At 37.5% G+C, this 24,407-nt stretch overlaps 1 protein-coding gene across 5 annotated transcripts in view; it reads right to left on the reverse strand.

The window, feature by feature from the left end:
• LOC129779834 (reticulon-1-A) overlaps nucleotides 1–21,220 on the reverse strand; it is a 44,978-nt gene extending 23,758 nt beyond the window's left edge. Inside the window, exons 1-2 of one of the 5 annotated variants that reach the window (XM_055787561.1) lie at nucleotides 20,189–21,219; nucleotides 10,978–11,013 (exon numbers count right to left, since the gene is read on the reverse strand). In XM_055787561.1, the coding sequence (XP_055643536.1) occupies nucleotides 10,978–11,013; nucleotides 20,189–21,020 (868 nt within the window). In that variant the 5' untranslated portion in view covers nucleotides 21,021–21,219. Of the gene's footprint in view, nucleotides 1–510; nucleotides 1,009–10,977; nucleotides 11,014–11,407; nucleotides 11,996–20,188 lie in introns of those variants that run through there. The other 4 variants (XM_055787563.1, XM_055787567.1, XM_055787562.1 and 1 more) reach the window with 4 other exon arrangements.
• Between the last annotated feature and the right edge of the window lie 3,187 nt (nucleotides 21,221–24,407).

A 24,407-nucleotide genomic window follows, 5' to 3' on the forward strand; every position in this document is an offset into this window, starting at 1 on the left:
GCTGTTGTTGCTGCTGCTGCGCTTTAGCATCTCCAACAACAGCAGCAGCACACCTATAAAAATGCGAAATGTGTATTTTTATAATTCTTCCACGGGCTAGCCAACTGTGGCAAAATGTGATGATCATCCCGCCGACGACGTTGGTCAGCTTTAGGGCGATTGATTCAACGTGTGACCCGCCGCTACACACTCTACTGCTTCCCCGGCGCTACCCGTTGTTTCAGGCGGATGATTTTTTTACGTAATCCAAATGACAGAATGTGGAAATGCGAACATTTGCTCGTTACACCACACCGTTCGCGTACATAATGAATATATACACTACGCTACAGTCCACATGCTTATCGTCCCCCTGTTCCGAAATACATTCCCGGTGCCAGCGAACAAAGAGTTCGATAGATTTGCCCAGCTTTTAAAATATCATATAACTGAACGGCGCAATTACTGATTAACAGAGATCGATAGAATTCGAATTCACTATTTCCCGGAGTACCGGATCTTGACACTTACGTCCCTCCTTGGAGAATTCGATCTCTCGCAGAAGCTTGAGGTCCTCTAGTGACACCATTTTGCGCGGTGTTGGATTTATTCGTCGTCCTTCGAAACTCTTCCAAAGAAAATCGTCGGATTTTCCAGAACAAAACTCGGCTCACACACTTCACACGCGATTTTCACGACACGAAAGGCGCGCAGTGTTATCCACGAAAGGGTCACTTTTGTCCGGATTTCGGACAACTTGTCCCGAGTACGTCCGAGTTCAGCAACCAGCTTTCAGGAAACTTAATATAGAATCTAATTTACCCCTGTAAAGGGAAAACAAAACTGGTCGAAAAGAATCAGATTTAATAATAACTTTTCTCCTTACTTCTTCTATTGACGACTAAGACTAAAATTATACTCGACTTGATGAGTGAGACGTGCAGCAGCTCAGTGTGAGCGGGTTTATTTTGCTTCTCACCAGAAAGTTACACCCACAAACATGCGCTTGGGCGAACACTACTGCGCGCCGCTGAGTAGGATACGTAACCTGTACCTGTGTTTGAAAGAAAACAGCGGGTGCTAGTTTTCTAGAGAAGAGAATGAAATCTATCCTTCACGGGATCACCATGTCCCATCCGACACAGCCGGCAGGTATAGTTTCGCTCGTTGAATAAGGTGTCGTTGCTTGAGTATACACATACACACCCGCGCCATCTCGTGCGCTACTGGCAGCTGGATGAAGCTCAGCTGTAGAGCTAAAACTGTTTGGTTTGTGTGTGTGTGTGTTTTGTTTGATTAGATGGATGCTGCGTATGGCTGAAACACGCCGATTACTTTTTGAACAGACCGTTGTATTCCAAGCTACGGTAACAATGAAACTAGTGTACCAAAGGAAAATTTATAACTCGATCCTGTGATTTTTTGTTGAATAAATAAATGCAGTAAAATAATTTGCTCCCCTTTGTTCTGCGGCGCCTGTAACGTTTTATAACTAAGTTTCTCGCTATATTCTGAAAGCCACCATACGTTTTAGCTCCTATTTGATCCCCTAGTAGATAACATATGAGGACACGATTTCAAATCTGTGACTGTGACTTGAGCTATCTCACGTCATTCGCTGAGCGGAATAGAGGGGGCTCTTTTTAGCAAGAAACTCGACATGATTAGAATTATTTTGATTTTGTTCATAGCAATTTCCGAGAGTTTCGTTTTTACATGACGCTGCTAATGTGGTTATTTGTAATGTGAATATGGAACCAGTAAAATCTATATGTATGCGATTGTTCGTTTGTGCGACACTTTCTACGCGATTTCAACACCATATGGGAACTTGAATTGCACATACAGTGTCGGATAAAACATTAAGACCACTGCTCAAGCAAAAAAAAAGTGACAAAACTTTGAGAAAATAGAGTCTAAACCAGTGCTTCAATCCAATTAAAATAATTTATTGGGATTGTTCGAAGAAATTTATAACACCTTCGTGTTTAATAGTATTAAATTAATACCCTTCACGATCGCAAAAAAATACGAAACGACTGGACGCCCGAGGAAAACGACCGCAGAGGATGACTCTGCCATAAAGTGAGTCTCCAAGAAAAATCCCTTCAAGGCCTCGAAAAAGTTACCAGGTGCTAGAAGCTGATGAAATCTAAAACACACCATTAATTTCTCGATGTTATCACAAACTGAATGAAGGAAAAAACTAAAAGCTACACTTACACTGCACTACATATGCTATGTGTGCATGCGATTGCATCATCCTTTCTTCTCTTCTTCTCCGCTCGTTTTATAGCTCGGGTCGCGATCGTCGCGAACAAGCAGTATTGGCCATTTGTATTCAAAGATCTAGCCAAAATTGTTGCTCCCGTGGTCGAGTGGTTAGCGTCACGCCTAACATGTCACTGCTGAATAATTCAATTTTAGTACTTGTTCAAATAGCGAATGTTACATGAATTCAATATATAAATTGATGCGTGCACTAAATAATGATATCAAAGGTGAAAAACTCTCATATCAATCGATGTTTATTTTGTTCAGAACAGAAAAAGAGGTTTACTTTATTTGCCCAATATTTTTGATGAAGCACCCATTGTCATGAAAGGAAAGCATTTTTTCCATGTCAACACACCAACACACCACGCGTTGAGTGGTGGTGGTGTGGTGTCCGATTCGCTTCTTCTACTCTACGCACTGCCGGTGCTTGGGGTGAAAATGCAAGAGAAACTGTACACCATGTTCGAACATCATGTGAAACATTGGGATTAAACATCGTATGTCCAAACATACCACGAATACAAACATGTCACATTTTCTAACATAGGTACGAAAAAAACATGTTTCTACTCAAACACAAAACTGTGAACAGCAGCGTGGACATGTTTATTCCGGACGCAGTGTTTTTTGTGAAACATGGAAGACTGCTTTGAATCATATGACGATAAAGAAAATGAGAATTTCGAACTAGTTTAATTAACTAGCTCAACATTTTTATTGATGCTATACATTTTTATATATGTAAAGTATAGCATCACAAACTTGTCTTATAGAACATTTTTCACCGTTTTTCACAAATGTTTCTATAGAAACATTTGCTATTAATAGAAAAGCCCTCCCACGAGGGACAGAAGAAGTAAAATGTTTCGTAAACCTCTCCTTCCAAAATATGCTCCAATCGTTCTTGTTGCTTTTGTTGCTATCAATATTTTTTCAGTGATGAATCTGCTGGAGCTCCACTGATGCGTCCAAAATCCGTCAAATATCAAAATAGTGAATAGTGAAAAGCTTCTCGAATCGTTTTCCCTCCAATTGTTTATCGGATTCAATGATGAAAAGAATAAAATATGCAATCCGAAGCTACTCAAATTTAAGTTTTTTTTTCTCCATTTTGAAAGACCAGTTGCAGCTCGCGTAATATGACTAATCCACGTTGATACCGTCCATCGTTTGTTCAAATATATAAATCCCAGGCCTTCTTTAAGAGCTGCAAGTTGATCTCTGATGCTTGAGAACGTCCCAAATACAATTACGTCATTTAATGATTTACCAAGTCCTTCTCTTCTCACCGCCAAATCTGACATCCATCCATCCATCCATCTCACAGTTCCATCTGTAGACTCTTTGTAGTCTTGTTCAAAGACTCCTTGTTCCATCGAACCAAACATCATCATAAAGCTCATTTTATCACGCCCTAGTTAGACCTTCTCAGCTTTCCGGCTGTCATGAAACATTTTTTTTAATACAATCATCAGCAGTGCGGAGTGATTTATGATACATAACTGTTTCCAGACACCACAGGATCACAGCTTTGATAGTATGATTTTCAAGCATAGATTTATCAATAGTTTTCGAAGAAAAAAGGAAGGGAATTGGTTGAAACTGAACTGCAGATACTGATGCCAAATGCCAATAAAAATAGTGCGCACGTAAAAGCTGTCTACTTTTGCGCTCTTTACTCTTCGGAAGGACTAAGTTCACCTAGAGGCAAAAGTATGTTGTATGTACTGAAAAACATACAGAAAGTCAAATTAGTTAAACACATTTTTTTTTGTGTTTTTAACTTTCTAATTACTGCAATAATCAAAATTCTAAATGGCGGAATTTCAACTTTTCCAGATTGGTGTCAAAATTCCCTGATTTTCCCTGACATTGTTTGAATTCCCTGATTTTCAAGGATTTTCAAGGTAGTCGACACCCTGATAAATCTCATTGTTATTAGACATTCGCTAACAAGGTGCATACGTGTTCTATTAAACTTTTTTTTATTTGTTTAAGAATTAGTTTGTTTTTCCAAACCAGAAATTGCATTAGCCCTGCTAAAAGAATGACAGAAAATTCTTGCACTTGAACCGATTCATTTATTATGGATATACAAAAAATACATGAAGCGACAGTTATACCTAGAATATCAACATGGGACAATTGAGTTTGATGTTTTTTTTTTTAAAGATGGGAACAAACAATAACCTGTTTTGTGTTTTTCCAGAAGTTTAACACTAAACCTACCGATGCTTCATGTAAACCTATTCCTACCACAGCGGGTCAAGTGACCCTTCATTAAAATTATACATATTACTATGTATAGCGACAAATATAACATTTAGCATAATTTCTACATGGAAAAAAACGTTTCTTTTTTTTCAAATAACCATTCAATTTTCATTAAATTAAAAAAAACTAAAAACGCGAGAATCAGAACATGAATTTGTTGAAGTTTTCTGTTCTGAAACTCGTCAATTCAATATTCCAAAAAATTGCCCTGAAAAGAGCCGATTGTTACATGGATTGTTATCACCAAACAACGGAATCAATGGATGATGCGTATTGAGCGTGGAATGATTGTACATCAAACTGGACATTCTAAGAAAAATAGGAAGTTGTCCCATGTTACTTTTTGACAATTTTCACTTTTCTTAGAACGATGTTTTTATGCTTAACACTAAATCTACCATGAGGGGTCAAAAGACCTATTTTAAACTACCAAAATTATCCAAACAGTAGAAAGTTTGTACGTCACGATTCTCAAAATAGCTATATAAATCGAGTCGTTGCTCATTTACCTTTTGCGAAAGTAAGCCAGATAAAGAAGAGTTCAAAGCATACCATATACCAGAAACGATCAGGTTTTACAATAATACTAAATAGGGTTTGGACATGACGGATCAAATGGCAAGAAAATACTCGGTGGAATCGGACTTTCAAAGACGGCCTGCGCAGATTTTCTTCAATATTCTTGACTTGGCTGGAATCAACTCATGGACTTTATGAAGAGAAACAACAGATAAATATCTTAACATCAGTTTTAATAAGCTGACGAACTTGCCAAAGATTTTCAACAAGAGCATTAGGAAGAAAATAGAAATTATCTTCCTAATGCTCTTGTTGAAAATCTTTGGCAAGTTCGTCAGCTTATTAAAACTGATGTTAAGATATTTATCTGTTGTTTCTCTTCATAAAGTCCATGAGTTGATTCCAGCCAAGTCAAGAATATTGAAGAAAATCTGCGCAGGCCGTCTTTGAAAGTCGGTGGAATCGGACATTAGGAAGAAAATAGAAAATAGAAATTATCTTCCTAATGCTCTTGTTGAAAATCTTTGGCAAGTTCGTCAGCTTATTAAAACTGATGTTAAGATATTTATCTGTTGTTTCTCTTCATAAAGTCCATGAGTTGATTCCAGCCAAGTCAAGAATATTGAAGAAAATCTGCGCAGGCCGTCTTTGAAAGTCCGATTCCACCGAGTATTTTCTTGCCATTTGATCCGTCATGTCCAAACCCTATTTAGTATTATTGTAAAACCTGATCGTTTCTGGTATATGGTATGCTTTGAACTCTTCTTTATCTGGCTTACTTTCGCAAAAGGTAAATGAGCAACGACTCGATTTATATAGCTATTTTGAGAATCGTGACGTACAAACTTTCTACTGTTTGGATAATTTTGGTAGTTTAAAATAGGTCTTTTGACCCCTCATGGTAGATTTAGTGTTAAGCATAAAAACATCGTTCTAAGAAAAGTGAAAATTGTCAAAAAGTAACATGGGACAACTTCCTATTTTTCTTAGAATGTCCAGTTTGATGTACAATCATTCCACGCTCAATACGCATCATCCATTGATTCCGTTGTTTGGTGATAACAATCCATGTAACAATCGGCTCTTTTCAGGGCAATTTTTTGGAATATTGAATTGACGAGTTTCAGGAATCTGTGAACAATCAAACGTTTAGAAAAAACAATCACAGCCTTACGTCAAACTTTCGTTGATGCTCTTAGGTACAGACCGTCATAGTTTTAGCTTGAATCAATGCGTCTAAGACTAAATACATGCTAGCAAAAGTGACTGGTAATGTGCTCCCGTGGTCGAGTTGTTAGCGTCACACCGAACATGCCGAGGGTTCGGGTTCGATTCCCGTTCTGGTCGGGGGAAAATTTCGTCGAAGAAACTTCCTGCCGTCTTGTGGTCACGCATATTCTAAAGCTGGCCATCCAGAATGCATGCAATGCTTGTTATTTGGCATAAAAATCTCAACTCAGTACTAATAAAAATGAAGCAATACTACGTTGAGACGGCGAAAGTCCTCTAGGAACGTTAGCGCCGTTTAAAAAAAACGGAGGGGCTCTTTGTCACAGTATCCCTTTTGGTAGTAGCGTTGTAATCCACGGCGACGAGCTCGTGGTCGTGGCGTTCGAAGTGGTCGAAGAGTTTATATACCTTGGCTCGTTGATAACAACTGACAACAACAGCCGTGAAAATCGAATACGGAATCAACGAATCAACGGAAGTCGTGTTTTCTATGGGCTCCACAAATTCCTATTCCAAACTCCGATCCCGTACGGAGTATACCATGCACAAATCTTTTACACGACCGGTAGTTCTCTACAGGCAAGAAGCGTGGGTGATGCTCGAAAAGGACTTGGAAGGGAAAGGAAGAGGAGACACTTGGTGGGCCTGATTCTCGAATACACTTCACGGTGGAAACGAAATAAACGGCACGCCATTGAACTACGTTTTACGAGTTAGTGAAGTGTCGAAGATAATAATGAGTTTTTAGGCAGAATAAGCACTTTTCAAATAAAAAATCATTAATGAAAATTAACTTCTTAGTATCAAACTGGTATTCAATGTGAGTAGAAAACTTTGTTTTCTTCATGTGATATAATAATCTCATACAAAAATTTCATCTGAAGATAATTTGATATTATAATGATAAGTTTAGTGGGAAACTAATCTCATGTCCAGATGTCGACACCGTACCGTTGTCATCGCGGATACGTTTCATTCCGTTTCCACCGTGAAGTGTATTCGAGAATCAGGCCCGGTGTTTACTAACGCCGTGCACTCAGAGCAATAAACGGCGGTGTACAGAAAAACGGAATATGGAGTATCATTGTAAACAAAAAAAACATGCGACGGCTTGCAGCTTTCGTCAAAGTGCCGTAAATATAATCGATGAGAGATTTTTTTTCTTCTATGAAGGCTTCACTACAAAATTCATTTGTCATTTGTCATTTGGGCAGCTTGAAGGTCTCTAACCGAACCTTCTTAACTAGAGGCGAATAAATTGCAAAGTTTAAAACCTCTCAAAAACAAAACAAGAAGAAGAACGTATCAACGTAGTAGCTTCCCTCAACGGAATTGCTTCGAAACTGCTATTCAGCGTGTTCTAGGAACTTTCGTTACACCGTAAACATAAGACATAAAACATGTCCCGATACGTTCATTAAGTTCAAAGACATAACGTACAATCCTTTGTCATGTATGTTATATGTTTAAAGATTTTCCAACGCGGTTTAAAGTCAACGACGATTTATGTTATCAACAATGGAACAGGTTCAAACAGGATTGATAAATTTTAGAGAAATAACTCTTTGTCATACATGTAGGATTTTCTAGATTTGCAGAACGTTCTGAAGTTCAGACGTTAAGAATCAATCACGATTGCTACAATGTCGTTAGGAATCAAAGATATCCAAACAATCCAGGTGGCTGCTATGGCGCAGTGGCGCCTCGTCCACCTGTTCGCACTGTTCATAGGACAGGTAGAGTTTTTTTTTATTATTTCACATTTGTAGATGAGGATGAGGGGAATAATCGAAGGTAATTTATTTGTAATTTCCATATTATTACGAATATTCTTATTTTCTTTTCTGTTTGAGTGAAACTTGTCCACCGTTAAGAATGTAATATGATAAGTAGTAATGAACATCGGGTTTAAACCTTTTATCTCATTCAAAGCCAACTATTACGAGTACAGTGAAGTGAAAATCGTGATTTTGGTAGATTTTAATTGGAGATTCACCAGGAATTGTTTAAAATGATATTAAAGCGAAATTAAAAAAAGATAGAAGTTGGGTTGGGAAAAGAACAATTATTTTAGAGCGGTTAGAGAGCTTCAATTTGGTTGATAGAAATATTAATGTTTATTATGTATTTTTTGGATAAAATTAAAAATAACATCTTAAAACCCACAGACTTTGAGGTTTTTCACAGCCGGGTGCTATGATTGATGCTAGGATCGTTAGCAAAATCTCAAGCAGAACTGTCAGTGGGATACCCAATTCATATGAAAACAAAGGGAAAATGTCAGTGGGATACCCGATATGTTGGCTCCTGTCAGTTCAATGGGGGTTCTCTAAAGACGTCACCCACCTGGTTTTTCACTTTTGAAATGTTACTTAAGGTGAAGGTGGAAGGAAGCCATTGTACTAGTATAGGTAAAATCACGTGTAAAAATGGGGTAATAGTGTTTGTGAGAGAAGACCAAAGCACACGTAAATAGATCAATTCACTTATCAAACTGTGTGGCGCTTCATTGACACGAGTCTTTGAATACATTTGAAAAAAATAACAATTCAATACTAAAGTAAAATGTATGAACGATATGTTCAGACGAGCAATTTTTGTATTAGAGCCAGTTTAAGGCAAACAGGGCCCGAAACAGAGAAACAGTAGGAGGCGATCCGGCGTAATGGTAACATCCATATCTCTCACACTAAAGGTCACGAGTTCAATTCTCACTCCCGACGTTCTTCCAAAAATGGAAGTAAAAGTGACGAACCAGCCAATATGTGTTCAAATTCACTATAATAGAGAAAAAAACAGAAAAAGTTCTATACTTCTGACGTTGCTGTAATTCGAACACATGCGTAGAAGGATTTTTATTATCAAATATGATCCTCTATCACCTCCTGATATAATTTGGATTTTTTATATGAGAAAGGTATTCTATGATTTAAAGGGGATGAATCAAAAATTAAATTCTTCTTTTATAATAAAAAATATGTGTACAAAAAACAAATAAAAAAATATTTTTTGACTCGATTATATACAGGCAAACCTTTTTTTGTGCGGGACATAGGGACCGCATAAGAAAATCGTGCAAAACTTCACCAGTGGCTTTAAAAACCCGTGTTCGGTACACATTTTGAAAAAAACTTTGGTACTTTAGTATTAGCGTCACCGGAACCGAAATACAATAGATAGCAATTACTTAACCGGGCAAACGTATGCCGTCTGACCTAACTAAAGAATAGTCTCCTATGTTTCAAACTAACCGGGCAATCGATGGAACACAGGTTTGTTTGCGAAAGGCCGCCGCTTCCGACGGCGGGTAATATTTGAATGCCAGTGCGAACAATAAAAATGCTATCTATTATATTTCGGCTCCGATGACGCTAATACGAAAGTACCAAAACTTTTTTTGTGCGGTAGATAGGGACCGCATAAAAAAGTATCCCCCTAAGAAAATAACTCAAATCCACGCCGTTCACCGTTCAATTTCCTTTTGTTTTCCTGCTTTGCGATGGGACAGTTTGCCTCTTCGGTTCTTCTTCTTCTTTTTGGCTTTAAGAGGGTTTAAACTTTTCAGTTCATTCGCCTCTAGATAACCTCTTCGGTTGTGCGTGGCTGTTTTGTGCTTTTAGTTGCATGCTGAAACGCGATGCTGTTAGATATCATGTCATGCAAAAACTTAGAAAAACTTAGAGCATTTGATGGGAGGAGGGGAATGATTTTAGAAGTGGATAATTGAGACGCAAATATGCTTTTTTCGCACTGAAATGCATATAAACCGTCGAGAAAAACTAAATGGACGATAACTTCGTCAATTATGCTTCTTTTCATATACCGCACAAAAAAAACGCACAAATACAGGTTTTACTGTACAGTGAAAAGATAATCGAGTCCGCACTGTAAAACAATAAATATTCAAAGCTATTGGATAAGGCTCAAACGTAAACATTCGACCGTTGAAGCAGATATCTAGAAAACTGAAACCTAGAACTAAATTTGGCTGGAATCTGACATTGTCAATCCATAAAGTTTTATGATCCAAATAACAATTGATAAACAAATTCCTTCGAAGGAAAATTATTCTTTACATGTTTTTCGAAATTGGTGTTCTAATAATATTGTCGATTTTTCTCAATGCACTATCATTTCAACACCTAATGGCGATTTGTGCTCACTTTGTGATTTAAATCATTTGAAGGTGGATATGTTTAGAGGTTGTATAGAGCATCTGGGGAATAAGATTGAGCTCTGCATTCGGAAGAGCTTCATTAGCCAGACAGTTGAGACCGATCTCTCAACTAACTGCAAAAGTAAACCAGAAATTAATCACAGAAGAACATTGTTTCAGCTTATCAACGAATCAAGGCATTCACAATCTGTTCAATTTGTTTTCAGGTTTCAATGTTTGCACTACAAACTGTCAAAGAATAATAAAAAATCAAATGTGACAGGAAACTCGGAGTAGCATACATATCACAATTGACTGTGACGAAGACGATTCGAAAATCAATTTTCCCCCCAGTATGAGCAATTTTGTCCAGATTTTCCATTCTTGCCGCATTAACGTCCACTTCTAACGTGATGTGCGCGATAGGCGACGTATTGTCCTATCCCCCGAGCCGCTCTGCATGCACTAAAAAAACGTGCCGTTTCCTTACCTCCAGAACACTGCACTATTAGCAAGAAGCATGTAATAATGAAATGACTTACCTCTTGGGTGTAATTTTTCAGGCTTGAACCATGCATCTGTAATATAAAAAGGAAACAATGGAAGAAAGTATGCTTAGTGAGGGTTAAAGGAAGCAAGCTACTATTGCTATCGCAAAAGGTAAATTAAAAATGAGGACAGCAGTAGTCGAATGGAACTCCTGGTTATCGATTGGTACTTTGAAACAGATGAATAATTGATTGTATGAATTTTAACAACTGCATCAGCAGCGAAATATATCTTCTGTACATTTCCATATTGCTAATACAATGACTTTTTCACAGAAAAATATTCTTCTGAAAACATCCTTACACCCATACTTTTATAATTTTCTCAAGCGAGACTGATTTCATAATATACACGGAGTTTTTCCTGAGTTCACCATCATATTTGGGTCACTAGAATTAAACACGATATGAAAAGACAACTTACAGGGATTCATTACACTGCATATCATCAATTGATTGGTAGCTTTTGTGTTCCCTTCCAGTCCGTTCATTGTGCTTTGTTTAGACAGAAACTTTACTGCTGGTTGCTAGTTGAAAAATATAGTTGCTGCCGCTGCACTTTCGTTTCCGGTTAGCAACAATCGTTAGCAGCACACTTTGAGATACTTTACGTGTATCTTCGGGTACACAATTATCACTTCACAAACATAAATTGCTACTATTACTCGGGATGTAATTTAGTGTTTTCTTTCGCCGCCCGTTAAATCACTGCGTACGATAATGATTGTTCTGGTCGCGAACGGACACTTCGATAGAGCGTTCTGTGCGAATATTGATTTTTCCCTTGGAACGTCCCCTCGTGTCTTGTCAGCTCTTTCTCTCTTTTCTTCTCTGCTGAAGAGTGCAAGTCTCTTTCGCTACTCCACTCACAGCTTCACGACTCGGCCACCGATACGGCCGAAAACTTTTTTTTCCTACTTCCAGCACTTCCTTTGTGCTCTACCGAAACATGCGAAAGCAACTGACAGACTATCAGATTGGTTCCTTTACCGTAAGCTAGGATTGCACTCTTCCAAATGCTGAACACTCTTCCGAACACTACTTATACTCTCGATCTCTCAATAACTAGTAGTGTAGCGAGGTAGAGGATAGCTCTCTCGTCCTCTAGGTGAGAACGGCGTAGTATTCGTGAGGGAAGGATCCAATTTTGCGCTGTTTCTAGGTGCCAAAATTTGCGCGCATGAGCATTACATCTTGGATCTGGAGAGTATTCTGTGTCTCTATCAGGAAGCAAAACCACTACGCAAATAAGAAGAACATGTGCTTTTCCGGAAAAAAATATTTATTTCACGTTCTAATTTGATGATTTGGTGGTTTGAAGGTTGAGTACCCCTTGCGTTCAGCACTCTAGTTATTAAAGGGATAGTTGCATTACTATAATTCTTTTGTACGTCTTATCACATTTTGTAGATTAGATGATACAAATATATTAACAAGAACGGGACACCTGTTTTTTAGCTATCTAGAACTTCGTGATCATCAATGATCTTCAAAAGATACCGGCAATTCAAAACTAAAAATAAATTCATATTTAGTTTAAAAATAGATAATACTTCAACCCCTAATGTGGATAAAAACATCTTACTAAAAGGCTCGTCGACATACACGTAACCAGTTAGCACAAAAGACAACAGACACTATAATTATAGTGACGAGCGCTTTTCACCAGTATGACTCACTGGATATTGAAATACAGTCAATCGCAAAATTGAGTATACACATGCTACTTGACCATATTCTCCATTTATTTGATACAAAATATTTTGAATACATTTCTTCTTTTGATGCATATTACTAACACACACATTCAACTAACTATGTGCACAAGAAAATTTATCAAAACGGAAGGAAGCATGGAAAACTTAAACACCGAAATCACCGAAAACTACTGAGTATCTATGGTGGGAATTCAAGAATAATCCATCCATCAAAATCCAGGGAACGAAGCGGAACTCAAAACGACGATTACGGAAATCTGGCAGGTACTTCCGTCTACAGTGAGCAGAGATCTTGCCTCGGCGCTTGCAGGAAGTGCTGGACGCCAAAGGAGGGCCGTATCAGATTCCTGGGGGTTGATTATCGTTATCTGTTAACATTTCTGAATTGATATCAATTTTCTTTTTAAGAAAAACCTGAACTGTACACTCAATTTTGCCAGGTCTTAATGGGAGATTTTTTGTTTGTATTTTGAACATGAAGTAGAAATGTGACCATTTCATTCTTTTTCTCATCGTTACACTGCCGTTCTACGCATAGTTGTACCATGTTTCAAAATTAGCAACTGAGAAAAACGCATTCAAAGTTTTCTAGCATATTTGTCTACCAGAAGCTTTGAGCAGCGTTTAGCAATACACTGGGTTTTTCATAAGCAAGTAACTATTGTTTAGTAAAATGTGAGAAGTTTCCCTCATTTGAATCAATCAATCTTGGTTGCAGGCTTAAAAATTCATGGTTGGACAGTTATGCCTTGAATATCAACATGGGATAAATGAGCTTGATGTTGTTTTTTGAAATACTGGGAACAAACAATAAGTTTTTTGTGTTTTTCCGAAAGATTATGCATAAAAACATCGTTTTATGAAGAAGGGAGTGATCTACAATACTTTGTAAAAAATAAATCTCGTCGGCATTCGCTAACAAGGTGTACATGTGTTCTGTTAAACTTTTTTTTATTTGTGTATTGGCTCGTTTTTCCAAATCAGAAATGAGTACATTAGCTCTGCTGAAAGCGTGTCATAAAATTCTTTTTTTTTTTTTTTTTTTTTATCTGTATTATAGTGATTTTCAACTCATTTTGGCTTGTTCGTCACTTGTACTTCCATTTTTGGAAGAATATCGGGAGTGAGAATTGAACTCGTGACCTTCAGCGTGAGAGGCATGGATGTTACCACTACGCCAGATCGCCTCCTCTCATAAAATTCTTGTACTTGAACCGATTTATTTGATATGGATCTACAAAAAATATATAGTGGGACAGTTATGAATAGAATATCAACATGGGACAATTGAGCTTGATGTTGTTTTTTTATAAAAGCCGGGAACAAACTATAACTTTTTTCTGTGTTTTTCTGGAAGACTAGGCATAAAAACCCCGTTTTATGCAGAAAAGTGAAAATTGTCAAAACGTAACATGGAACAACTATGCGTAGAACGGCAGTTACATGAGAGTAAAATGGATCGATTTTACGATGAATATATGTCGCATTTAATCCGTTACTTATTAACCCCGAAAAACTCAAAAATAACAAACCAGCATGAGTTGTATCCTCAATTTTGCGATTGACTGTATGTATTCTAGATTAATTTGTTAGCGTCCGATTTCTAGGCGATAAGGAGGAACGCACGCATGAGTCATTGCAGTTGACGAAGACTATAGGTTCTGGAATAGTGCAGTGATGTAACGGCAATTTCAGGACCTTTTTTCACCGGGTGCTACTCTTTTCGTTTGATAATCATTGTCACTTTCCTTCTCAAGTACTTGAACTGAGTTCAAATATTTCTGTTCCCATCCAAGTAAATCAGAGTACAACAAGAAATATTGTATATTTGTTCAAAAATGTTTCTGATACTGTTACAGTTGTAGATTAGAAATCTTCCATTCGCGGAAGCGACTATCCCACGTCGACTACTGAACTAAAGCTTAGATCATTGACGAATGGGACAGATACAAATACAGTAAACATTCACTAACTGGGCGAAAAGAGAAGACCACTTATCGACATTCGCGTTTTAACTGGTCCGGCATGTTAAACGTCAAATAAAATCGAGGGAAACTTCAATGAATTGTTTGATTCGCTTAGTTCCTGTAATTGGATAAATAAAAGGATTCCAATGGAAGTTTCGCATTGAGTGCGACAACAGGTATGACATATGATTTGAGAAAATTGTTTTTCTGTAGTTTAATCAATGTTTTTGTCGTGCGAAAATAATGTCAACTTTCATAACATTTAAAATTACATTCGAATGCCCCTCACAGCAAATCTTCCATTTGAATATGGCGTCGATTGTTTACGAAATTGTGCTTTTTAACTGGTCCAAGGACCAGTTAACGTTCGCCCAGTTAAATAGCAGACCAGTTAGCGAACGATTACTGTAAAACATTTTCACACTTCAAATCGGCAGGTGTCGCTTGAGAACAAAGTGTTAGAATATGGGTGATACCAGGTATGTTTTTTTTTATCTGACTGATGTTTCGTTTACGTTCCCCTTCTTCTTCATCATCCGTTTTACTATTGAGCAATTCCACGCCAAATCAGGCGGCAAACAGGGCAAGCTGAATGAAACCATTAAAAAGTAATTGTTTATGTAGGAACTGCGGCCATCTTGGATTTGAATTTTTCATCATCTACTGTGTTCTACCAGTCGAGCACCTTCATTTGATATCCATATTGATGGGGCTTTGAAAAAAATATGGCACCATTCTGTGGTGGCGGTCGTTTTGGATATGCATTTTTCCTAAATAACTGTGTTCAATCCCTTTCATTTGATATCCATATTGATGGGGTTCTGAGAAAATATGTAATGCGAAATTTTGTAGTGGCCGCCATCTTGGATTTACGTTTTTCATAAATAACTGTGTTCTGATAGTCAAGCCCTTTCATTTGATACCTATATTGATTATTCAATATGAAATTGTTATACAACTCATTCAAACTTTCCGATCTAAAAATAACAAAAATCAAAAATAAAATACTTCGGATAATCGAGTTCGACCTGTACTTGTAAATAACTGTAAGAATAAATTGTACATATAGTTATAAGCATAGCATAATTTTAAGAATAAGTTTTACCAATTGAGAATAGTGTAGATATTGTAGTTGTAGCTTTAGAATAATCAATTTATAATACAGGGTTTTCCAACTTTAAATTCCGAAAGTAAATTGAAATAAAACACACTTAGAATTCGAATTTCGATGAAACTTTTATTTCAAATTAAAGTTTGGTTTATGCCATTATGTGTGAAATACAACATCATTCAAATGTTCACCTAGGGCTTCCTCGCACACCTTGATCCGGAACAGATATATTTTGATGACTTTTCGGCACATATGGGGCGGTATCTCAGTCATAACTTCACGAATGTTGTCTTTCAAATGTTCAAGAGTTTGCGGAGAGTTGGCATAGACACGGTCTTTCGCATAACCCCTCAAAAAAAAGTCTAGCGGGTCCAAATCGTATGATCTGGACGGCCAATTGGCATCACCAAAACGCAAAACTATGCGTCCCTCAAATTTCGTTCGCATTATGGCCATGTTCGGTCGTGTTGTGTGGCACGTGGCGCCGTCCTGTTGAAACCACATGCCATCCGTATCCATATCATCAATTTGTGGCAAAAAAAAACGGTTAACATGCGGCCATAGCGCACACCATTCACAGTTACTGTCTCGCCGTCCTCATTTTCAAAGAAATACGGCCCGATGACTCCACCAGACCATAATGCGCACCAAACAGTTACTCGTTTCGAAATGCGCTATGCCACCCCTGTAAAACACATTTTATTTTTGTTGCAGACTTTTTGGATATAACAATATTTCACAGGTTTTTGAAAAATGAGAGGCTCTCTACATCACATCAAAGATATTTGACTCACCGTTTTTATACTTAGTTTATATCAATACACATCTAATACACGTTAGACCTATTTTTTGAGTCATTCATTAGCACTTTGCCGTCCGGCGTAACCACATTACGTGCGCAAAATAGTTCGCACCGCAGTGATATCGTGAGTATAGTATCGCTCAGTGGCCGACGACAATACTTCAGTATCTTTTGCATTCTGTTGGTGTTTTGTTTGGTAACAATAACTGTGCGTACAGTTCAGAACGAACTGTGTATGATGATCGGTGTATTCGCGTTGACGGCGAAATGGTGTCGACATCTAGATACGACATTAGTTTGCATGAGGCCAACTATTCTCTATCAGATTAGTCGGTTCTAAGACAAAGTTTTAATTTGTTAAAATTTGTATGAATTTTTTTTCTTTGCGTTATTTGCCTACTAGAAATACGTTGTTCTGACCTCAGTTTAAATTATTTTCTATGAATTTTCAGATATTCTCACCAAAACTTACCATTATAATATAACATTATCTTTAGACACAGTTTTTGTGTGATATGTTTTCACTACTTGCAAGCAAAAGTGATTTTCATTTACATAGAGTACTAAATTGATTTGGAAAAACTAATTTTCATTCATACTTTTGATGTTAAAAGCGTGTTCATTTCTTCTGCAAACCCATATTATCATGCCTACTCCCCCATTTCGTAATGCGAAGCTCAATGCCGTCAACGCGGATAAGAGGAAGGCGAGTGAACGAGTGATAGACGAATGCTGCTGCAAGGTAAATAGTCCTCAAATTAACGAATGGAAACAAACGATAGCCCCATGAAATAACAAAAATAAGATGTCGGTATTGTCGTTTTCATAATAAAATGCAATATTTCAGGATACGATGGTTCTTAAATTGGATTAATTTGTGTTGCTGATATGAAATGTTTTTATATTATATCATATTGTGCTCGATAATTTTGAGAAAGTCTTTCGCGTTTTGGTACAATTTTGCTATAGCAGTTATTGCAAAACATTAAAGAAAAGCAGCGCAAGGCTAGTCTGTGCTGAAAATAATAAATCACGGCTCAAACTAAATCAAGATTTCAAAATCATAGTTTGATTTTCCATTCTGCTATGATATTTTCAACAAAATTCGAACATTTAATTATTGCTCACAAACAGCATTTTATGCATGAAAAGAACAGTCCTACATAACATCTCACATTTTTTTATACATGCTTTGGCATATCTCGCTAATGTACGAAAGAGTGAGTGAACTGCTCAAAAGAACTAGTTCACTTAAGTGAACGGTTGGTCACTGAACGGTTCATTAAAGTGAACCGTTTTGCCCATCTCTACCGTATACGGAGAGCTTCCTCTTCTTCAAGGGTGCGTAGTGAATGCGGATTAAATTGCATTACCATTTCGCAATAACAACATTAGGTATGAGTGATGTCCGCTCGTTGTGTTGCACTTACTTACTCTTCGCTCGCAACTGTGGTTTCATTACATTCCATCAGTGGAAAGAAACTCTACTCCATACTCCTCCTTCCCTAGTCTTTTTCGACAAGGAAAGAATTCATTTTCGCTCGATGTTCGATGTTGCTCCGATGACTACCAAACGAGAAGTGGTGTGGGTTATTCTTCTTCTTCTTTTTGGCTTTAAGAGGGTTTAAACTTTTCAGTTCATTCGCCTCTAACGAGTGGTGTGGGTTCTAATCGTGGATGTCTTATTTATACCAAATAAGTTGGAAACGGGCAGAAATGTATTAGTTGCTTGTTATTGACAGCTCTGTTCGAGAATACACACAAATCGGTAGAACAAATGTATGGGAAAATGGGAAAGCTCCAGTTTTCATTAATTTAAAACGTTTAGGGATTAGTGAATTGTAATGTATGGCATGTCAAACAAATCTTAGAGAATTTCTAATTCGATTGGTATGCAAATCATCAGAATCCGTTCGCTGTGAAAATAGTTATTAACGTCAATTTATTTTTACGGCCGACGAAGAATTGTTACTTTCTCAGTGTGCCGATTAATCAATTGTACCCCTTCAATTCTAGTGTGGAGACACGAATGTAGGACTTTTTTTCGAGTTTCGTAAGAATAAAACAAAGAATATTTCTACTATCCATTATACCATCATTTGTTCATCTATCTTTTAACAATAAAACAAAAATTGAACAGAAGAAAATATTCATAACTAGAATAGTCATGCGCTGATGAAATGAGTGAGAGGGTTTAAAAAAAATTGTTCCATGGCGTACACGATTCCAGCCCTTCTGGTTATCTGAAACAAAAAAAAAACGAACAGATTCTGAATCAGTAAAGGTGCCGCTATCGCATGAACCTCGGACAAGTCAAAATCACCTTTTTTGACTAAATGGCGGCCATTTAAAAAACAAAATGCAGTTTGTTTAGAACTTTTTTTCTTACGTTTTCCGATTTTCCAAAACTAGTAAATTTAAAAAAATGTCATTTTTTAGAGGTTTGCGTGATAGAGAGATGCCTTTAGATTGTATCCATATAAATTCGACATGAATCGACTCAGTAGAGCTTGAGATATCGTGTACGCCAGTTTGAAAAAACTAGTTTCGAGAAAAATGCGTTTGAAGTTCATTGTTATGGTCGTACCAACTTAGATACCGCATCAATAAAATGGCTGTAACTGGATAAATAATAGAATTTTCGATAATTTCTTTCTAGGGTATATTCTAGAATGCCTAACTACAGAAATTTTTTTTTATCTGTATTATAGTGATTTTCAACTCAATTTGGCTGGTTCGTCACTTTTACTTCCATTTGTGGAAGAATGTCGGGAGTGAGAATTGAACTCGTGACCTTTAGCGTGAGAGGCATGAATGTTACCACTACGCCAGATCGCCTCCACAACTACAGAAATATGAAGGAAAACAAATTTGATTTTTTTCAAATTTCTAGACTACAATACTGCCTTAATCGATTATTTTAACGTAATTTATCGTATCGAATAACGACGCTGATATTCATTTAGTTGATGAACGATTAATTTAAAAATCGGACATCACTAATTATATTGATTCGGTGTAAAAAGATGTACTTTAAATACGATGTTTAAACATTTGTTTTCGCTACCAGTTCCATAACTTAATTAACACACAATGTATGACACTTGCATCTTTTCTCCTTCGATTACCAGATCACCTCAACAGATCATATAATAGGAAAAAATAGTTGAGAAGCAATACTAGTCACAGTTCCGCATGATCGCTTTTGTCGACCTCTACAAGGGTGTTCTTCCTTTTATAAACGCTACGCTATGTATGTGCTATTCCATATTGTTATATCCAACTTGGAACCAACTTTCGAAAATCTTGAAATGATAATAATGAGTAATTTCAAACATGCACAAATGATGATTGCGCTATAGTTCTTCAGATTCCGTTGTCTAATCCATCATCTCAGCTGCAAATGATCAATTAACAGCCATTGAAAGGTAAAATGATATTGCCTAGTATGACTCATTATTTTTGCATCACAAATCACGTCCCCTATTCATGATCGCCACCAACACAATCTCGCATTGGAAACGATGTAATTTGCAGTTATCACAAACCTTTCGTCAACCAGAATAGAGAGAAATAAAAAAAGCTGATAGAACTCATGCGTACTTACCCAAACCAAACTGTTTGAACAACTTCTCCGCTTGTATGCACGGTTCATCGCAGTCATTGAACGTATCAACGAGTGTAGGAGATTTGCCCTCCTTCTCGGGCTGTTCATTTGACGGTACAGCTGGTGCAATGGGTGGCGCAGTTGGTAGTGCCGGCTCAGCAGGAGCAACAGCGGCAACGGCAGCAGCAGCAGTAACAGCTGACGATGAATCATCTTCCTTTGGGGCGCCGGATTGGTCATTTTTGTTCAGACTAGGGAAATCTTCAAATATATCGTCCTTAAAAGTCACACTTTCAATTTTATCTGTAACTGCCACCGATTCTTCATGCTTTTGGTTCTGCCCGGTGTTTGTACGGAGCTCGGCGTATGGATTCATATAATCACTCTCGATCTCATCCTTCACTTTGGCTTGTTCATATGGAGCATCCGCGGGCTGTTCGAAATCGATAACATGTTTTTCTGGCTCCTTGTTTAATTTCTTCTGTGGCTCAACAATGTCTGGCTCACCGATATCGATGAGCTGGTTGTGCGATGAGGAGGCAGATTCTACATTTTTCTTCTCATCCAACCCCTGGAAGAGATCGTCACATATTTTTTTCTCCTGCTCCGTCTCCTTGTTGTTCGACGCAGTATTGGGTGACATTGTGAAAGAATATCCTAACAGATCAAGTTCGGTTGGGTCTTTTTTCGGATCATCCGATTTTTCTTCGTCCTCTGGAGAACGGGAGTGGTCACTGATGAATTCAGCCTTGGCAAACTGTTCCTTTGGCATCTCGCCCAGATCCTTCGGGAAAACGATGGCACTTTCAGAACTTTCCGGGAAACTATTCATTTTCTCACTTCCTTCGAACAACGTACAATTTTACACTGTGCACAAGTCTCTGGAATGGCTTGTTCTTTCACCTGAAGGACGAATCGACGGGATTATGCTTGTAGCCGTGAGATGCAATACCTTGCTTGAGACAGCAGGATTTGTTTCTATTGGACGATGCACTAAGTTCCCTTGGCTGAGTGAAAATAATTTTCTTCTTCTGTTCCAGCGTTCACAAGGGGCGTAAATGTAGTGGTGTGCAAGCATATTCCAGCCTGCTTTGTGTTGTACATGCGCGTTCCGGGCTTCAAACACATACTGTGATTTGGAGTGACGAGTTGCGAAAAAGGATTCATCGCGGCGGGTGGTGTTTTGTGCGTGTATTTGTGCACAAGGAATATCAGGTGTCACAATGTTTATCTAGATTAGCCCTGGCATTACAGTAGAGCTGTATATATTATGTTCGCTTTAATGCATAACAAAACGAAACGATATATTGATATATTTGCTAATTGGACTTATTAGCATGCTCGCGCAAATGGTTGCTAAATACAGATTATAAGAAGATGCAAAAAAACTCATGTTGTTTACGTTTACGAAACAACAAATATTGACGATAGAATAACGAATATTGGATTGAAATGCTGTATGAAAAATATCATTTTCAGTAAGAAAAAAATATTAGCAATTATTGATTTGCCATCAATAATCTTTAATTTTATTTAATCTAAATGGTTCCCAAATGTTCCCCGTATCGTAATAAACATACTTACAATATCTAATAGAAATAAATCTTACAATAAACTTAACAAATTTTTGTGGTCCAACAAACTCTGGCTCCGTACAAAGTATTCCATGTAGGGGAACCGCGGGTAAGACGGAAAGTGGGGGTATAATGGGCAGGTGGTTGATTTGCATAGGGGCTGTCCACATACCACGTGGACAACTTTAGGAGGGGGTAGGGGGTACAAAAATGTCCACGCTTGTCCACGGTGAGGGAGAAGGGAGTTTAGATAATGTCCACGTGGACACATAAAATGAATATTTCTGAAAATACAATATGATCAAAAATGAATGATATCTGCTCTGCATTTTCATCGAATTTCAATCTTGCCGCTCCTTACGTTTACTCCGTATTTATCAATAAAAGACCATATTTTTTCATATCGTTGAACTGTTTCGCTGAAATGCGTATTCTGAGAGTAACGCACATGAACTGAGAGTGATGAACTTATTTACATTCCGCTAGGACGAAGACACCATCAAAGATACTCAGAATCCTGTAAATTGAAAAAATGCACGACATAGTTTTCTTAATTACGGGTTTGTTGTTGTCTCTGTCTTTCGAGAACTCCAAAGGTGATGAACCAAAGGAAAATGAACAACGAATTACCTGGTGAAGCTTGGTTACGTAGAACGCTACTATATATCGATTCCATACTATTGAATCTTGTATCTGATGAGATTGGAAAGGAATTCTGATTTATGTGCTTCTACAAAGCTTCGATAAATTCTATCAAGTGCTGCTCATAACTGAACGAAATTGAAGTCAGCGATCTAGAACAAACTAACAGAATTAGCAAATATGATAGACGTCGTATTCCACCGGACAAAGGCTTTGACAGTCCGGCCGAAAATGTTATGTTTCCCTAAGGAGTGCTATTTCACCCGTCGCCCTCACCAGATATTGATCCTTCCGGTTATCAATGGTTCGGGCCACTTTTCTTGAGCGCAATAATTTCGACTTATAGAATAGCATGGAAAAGAACCTTGCTCAGTTTTTAAAGAGAAACCAAACATGTTTTGGGAGGTTGGGCTTAGATGTTGCGGAAGGATCGATTCATCATTACCGCACACTGTGTAAACTAGGAATAAGAATTAGGCAATCAATAGTTTGAAAAAGAGGCCACGCAGAGAAACTCGATGTTTGGAAGCCGCATGAATTATTCTAAAGGAAGTTGATTGACTAATTTTCATCAGCGAAGCACAACTAAATCAACCCATTTCTGGAGCAAATAATCACGGTTGATATAAATGGGAAAAATACGATATCGTTCGCAAAAGATCATGGGATAAGCGAGACAAACCACTACAAATATCATCAAAGCCTTGACTACAAAAAAGGGACGCTGTGTGTATGGTGGAACTGGAAGCGAATCTTCGATCATGAGGAGTTACATAGCCAAAAGGTTAATTCAGTGTTGTGCGGTTCACAACTGGATAGTTTTCAAGAGGCGATTTTGGAAGAAACCACCAAATTCGATGAACAGAAAAGTGTCACATTAGTCTCTGATGACGCGCTTAAAAAACAGGGCGATTAGTTGGGAAGCTTTGATGGATCCACGGTATAGCCCAGACCCTGCAAACATATTTGCGATATATTAAGAAATCATCGAGTTCTAAGCGCTCGAAATCTTTAATTTTTTGCTACTTGTTCAGTGCCTAGATTTTCATTTTACCCCCTAATCTTCCAGTTAGACGTAGTCTTACTTAAAAAAAATCATTCAGAAATTAAACAGAAAAACGCGGATACTATTTGATTGACTCAATATATTCGAATAATTGTGTATCTATAATTGTGATACTTTGGATTTTTCCCCTGAACCCCTTTACGGGTAGTGGTAACTATATTACTATCAACGATTTTATTTTTTCTCTTCTTTAACAATAAATTATTACTTCTAGCCTCTAGTCTAGTTAAAACCGGCACGAATTCGGCAACAACCTAAATTTTTCCAAGACTTACGAGGTTGAACAGAAAGATCATTGGAACATGAAGCCAGCGATCACGATGCAGGTTCATTGTTCATTTGAGGGAAACAAACACCGAAAATCAAACATGATTCCGCGTGTGGATGTAATTTTTGCGACTTCGATATTAAACATTTTGAGTGGTTCAATTGCAAAATTGAATTCGCTGATGGTTATATTTCGCTTTGTGAGTTAACAGAGAAGCGATATTAGGTAGGTACGGAAAGATAAATTCATTCGCAAGTGGTAAATTCCTATTATTGAAATAATTGCACTGGTGGGGTTGAAATGGACAGTCACATCCATAATTACATCCAATGCATGATGGAAAGTGAAGGGAAGAATATTCAATTCTTCTTTATATTGCTTTCTCTTTTTATTCTATTTCAGTTACTGGACACACAAACGCTGAGAGTGAGGGAAATTATTCCTTTCGCGAGCGATAAACTTCTACGCTTCGTATATTATTGACCTATCCATATTCTCCCTACTACATATCTATTATACCGCATCGATAAAAATGTTCTACCTTTCGGCTTGTTTTAATTTCAGTTAAAAACATGAAAAAACACATTTTTATAAAACATTTGGCCAAATATTTCGAAAACCAGTACAGTAAACATTCACTAACTGGGCGAAAAGAGAAGACCACTTATC

Source organism: Toxorhynchites rutilus, chromosome 3 (assembly GCF_029784135.1).
Source record: "Toxorhynchites rutilus septentrionalis strain SRP chromosome 3, ASM2978413v1, whole genome shotgun sequence".
Taxonomy (NCBI): domain Eukaryota; kingdom Metazoa; phylum Arthropoda; class Insecta; order Diptera; family Culicidae; genus Toxorhynchites; species Toxorhynchites rutilus.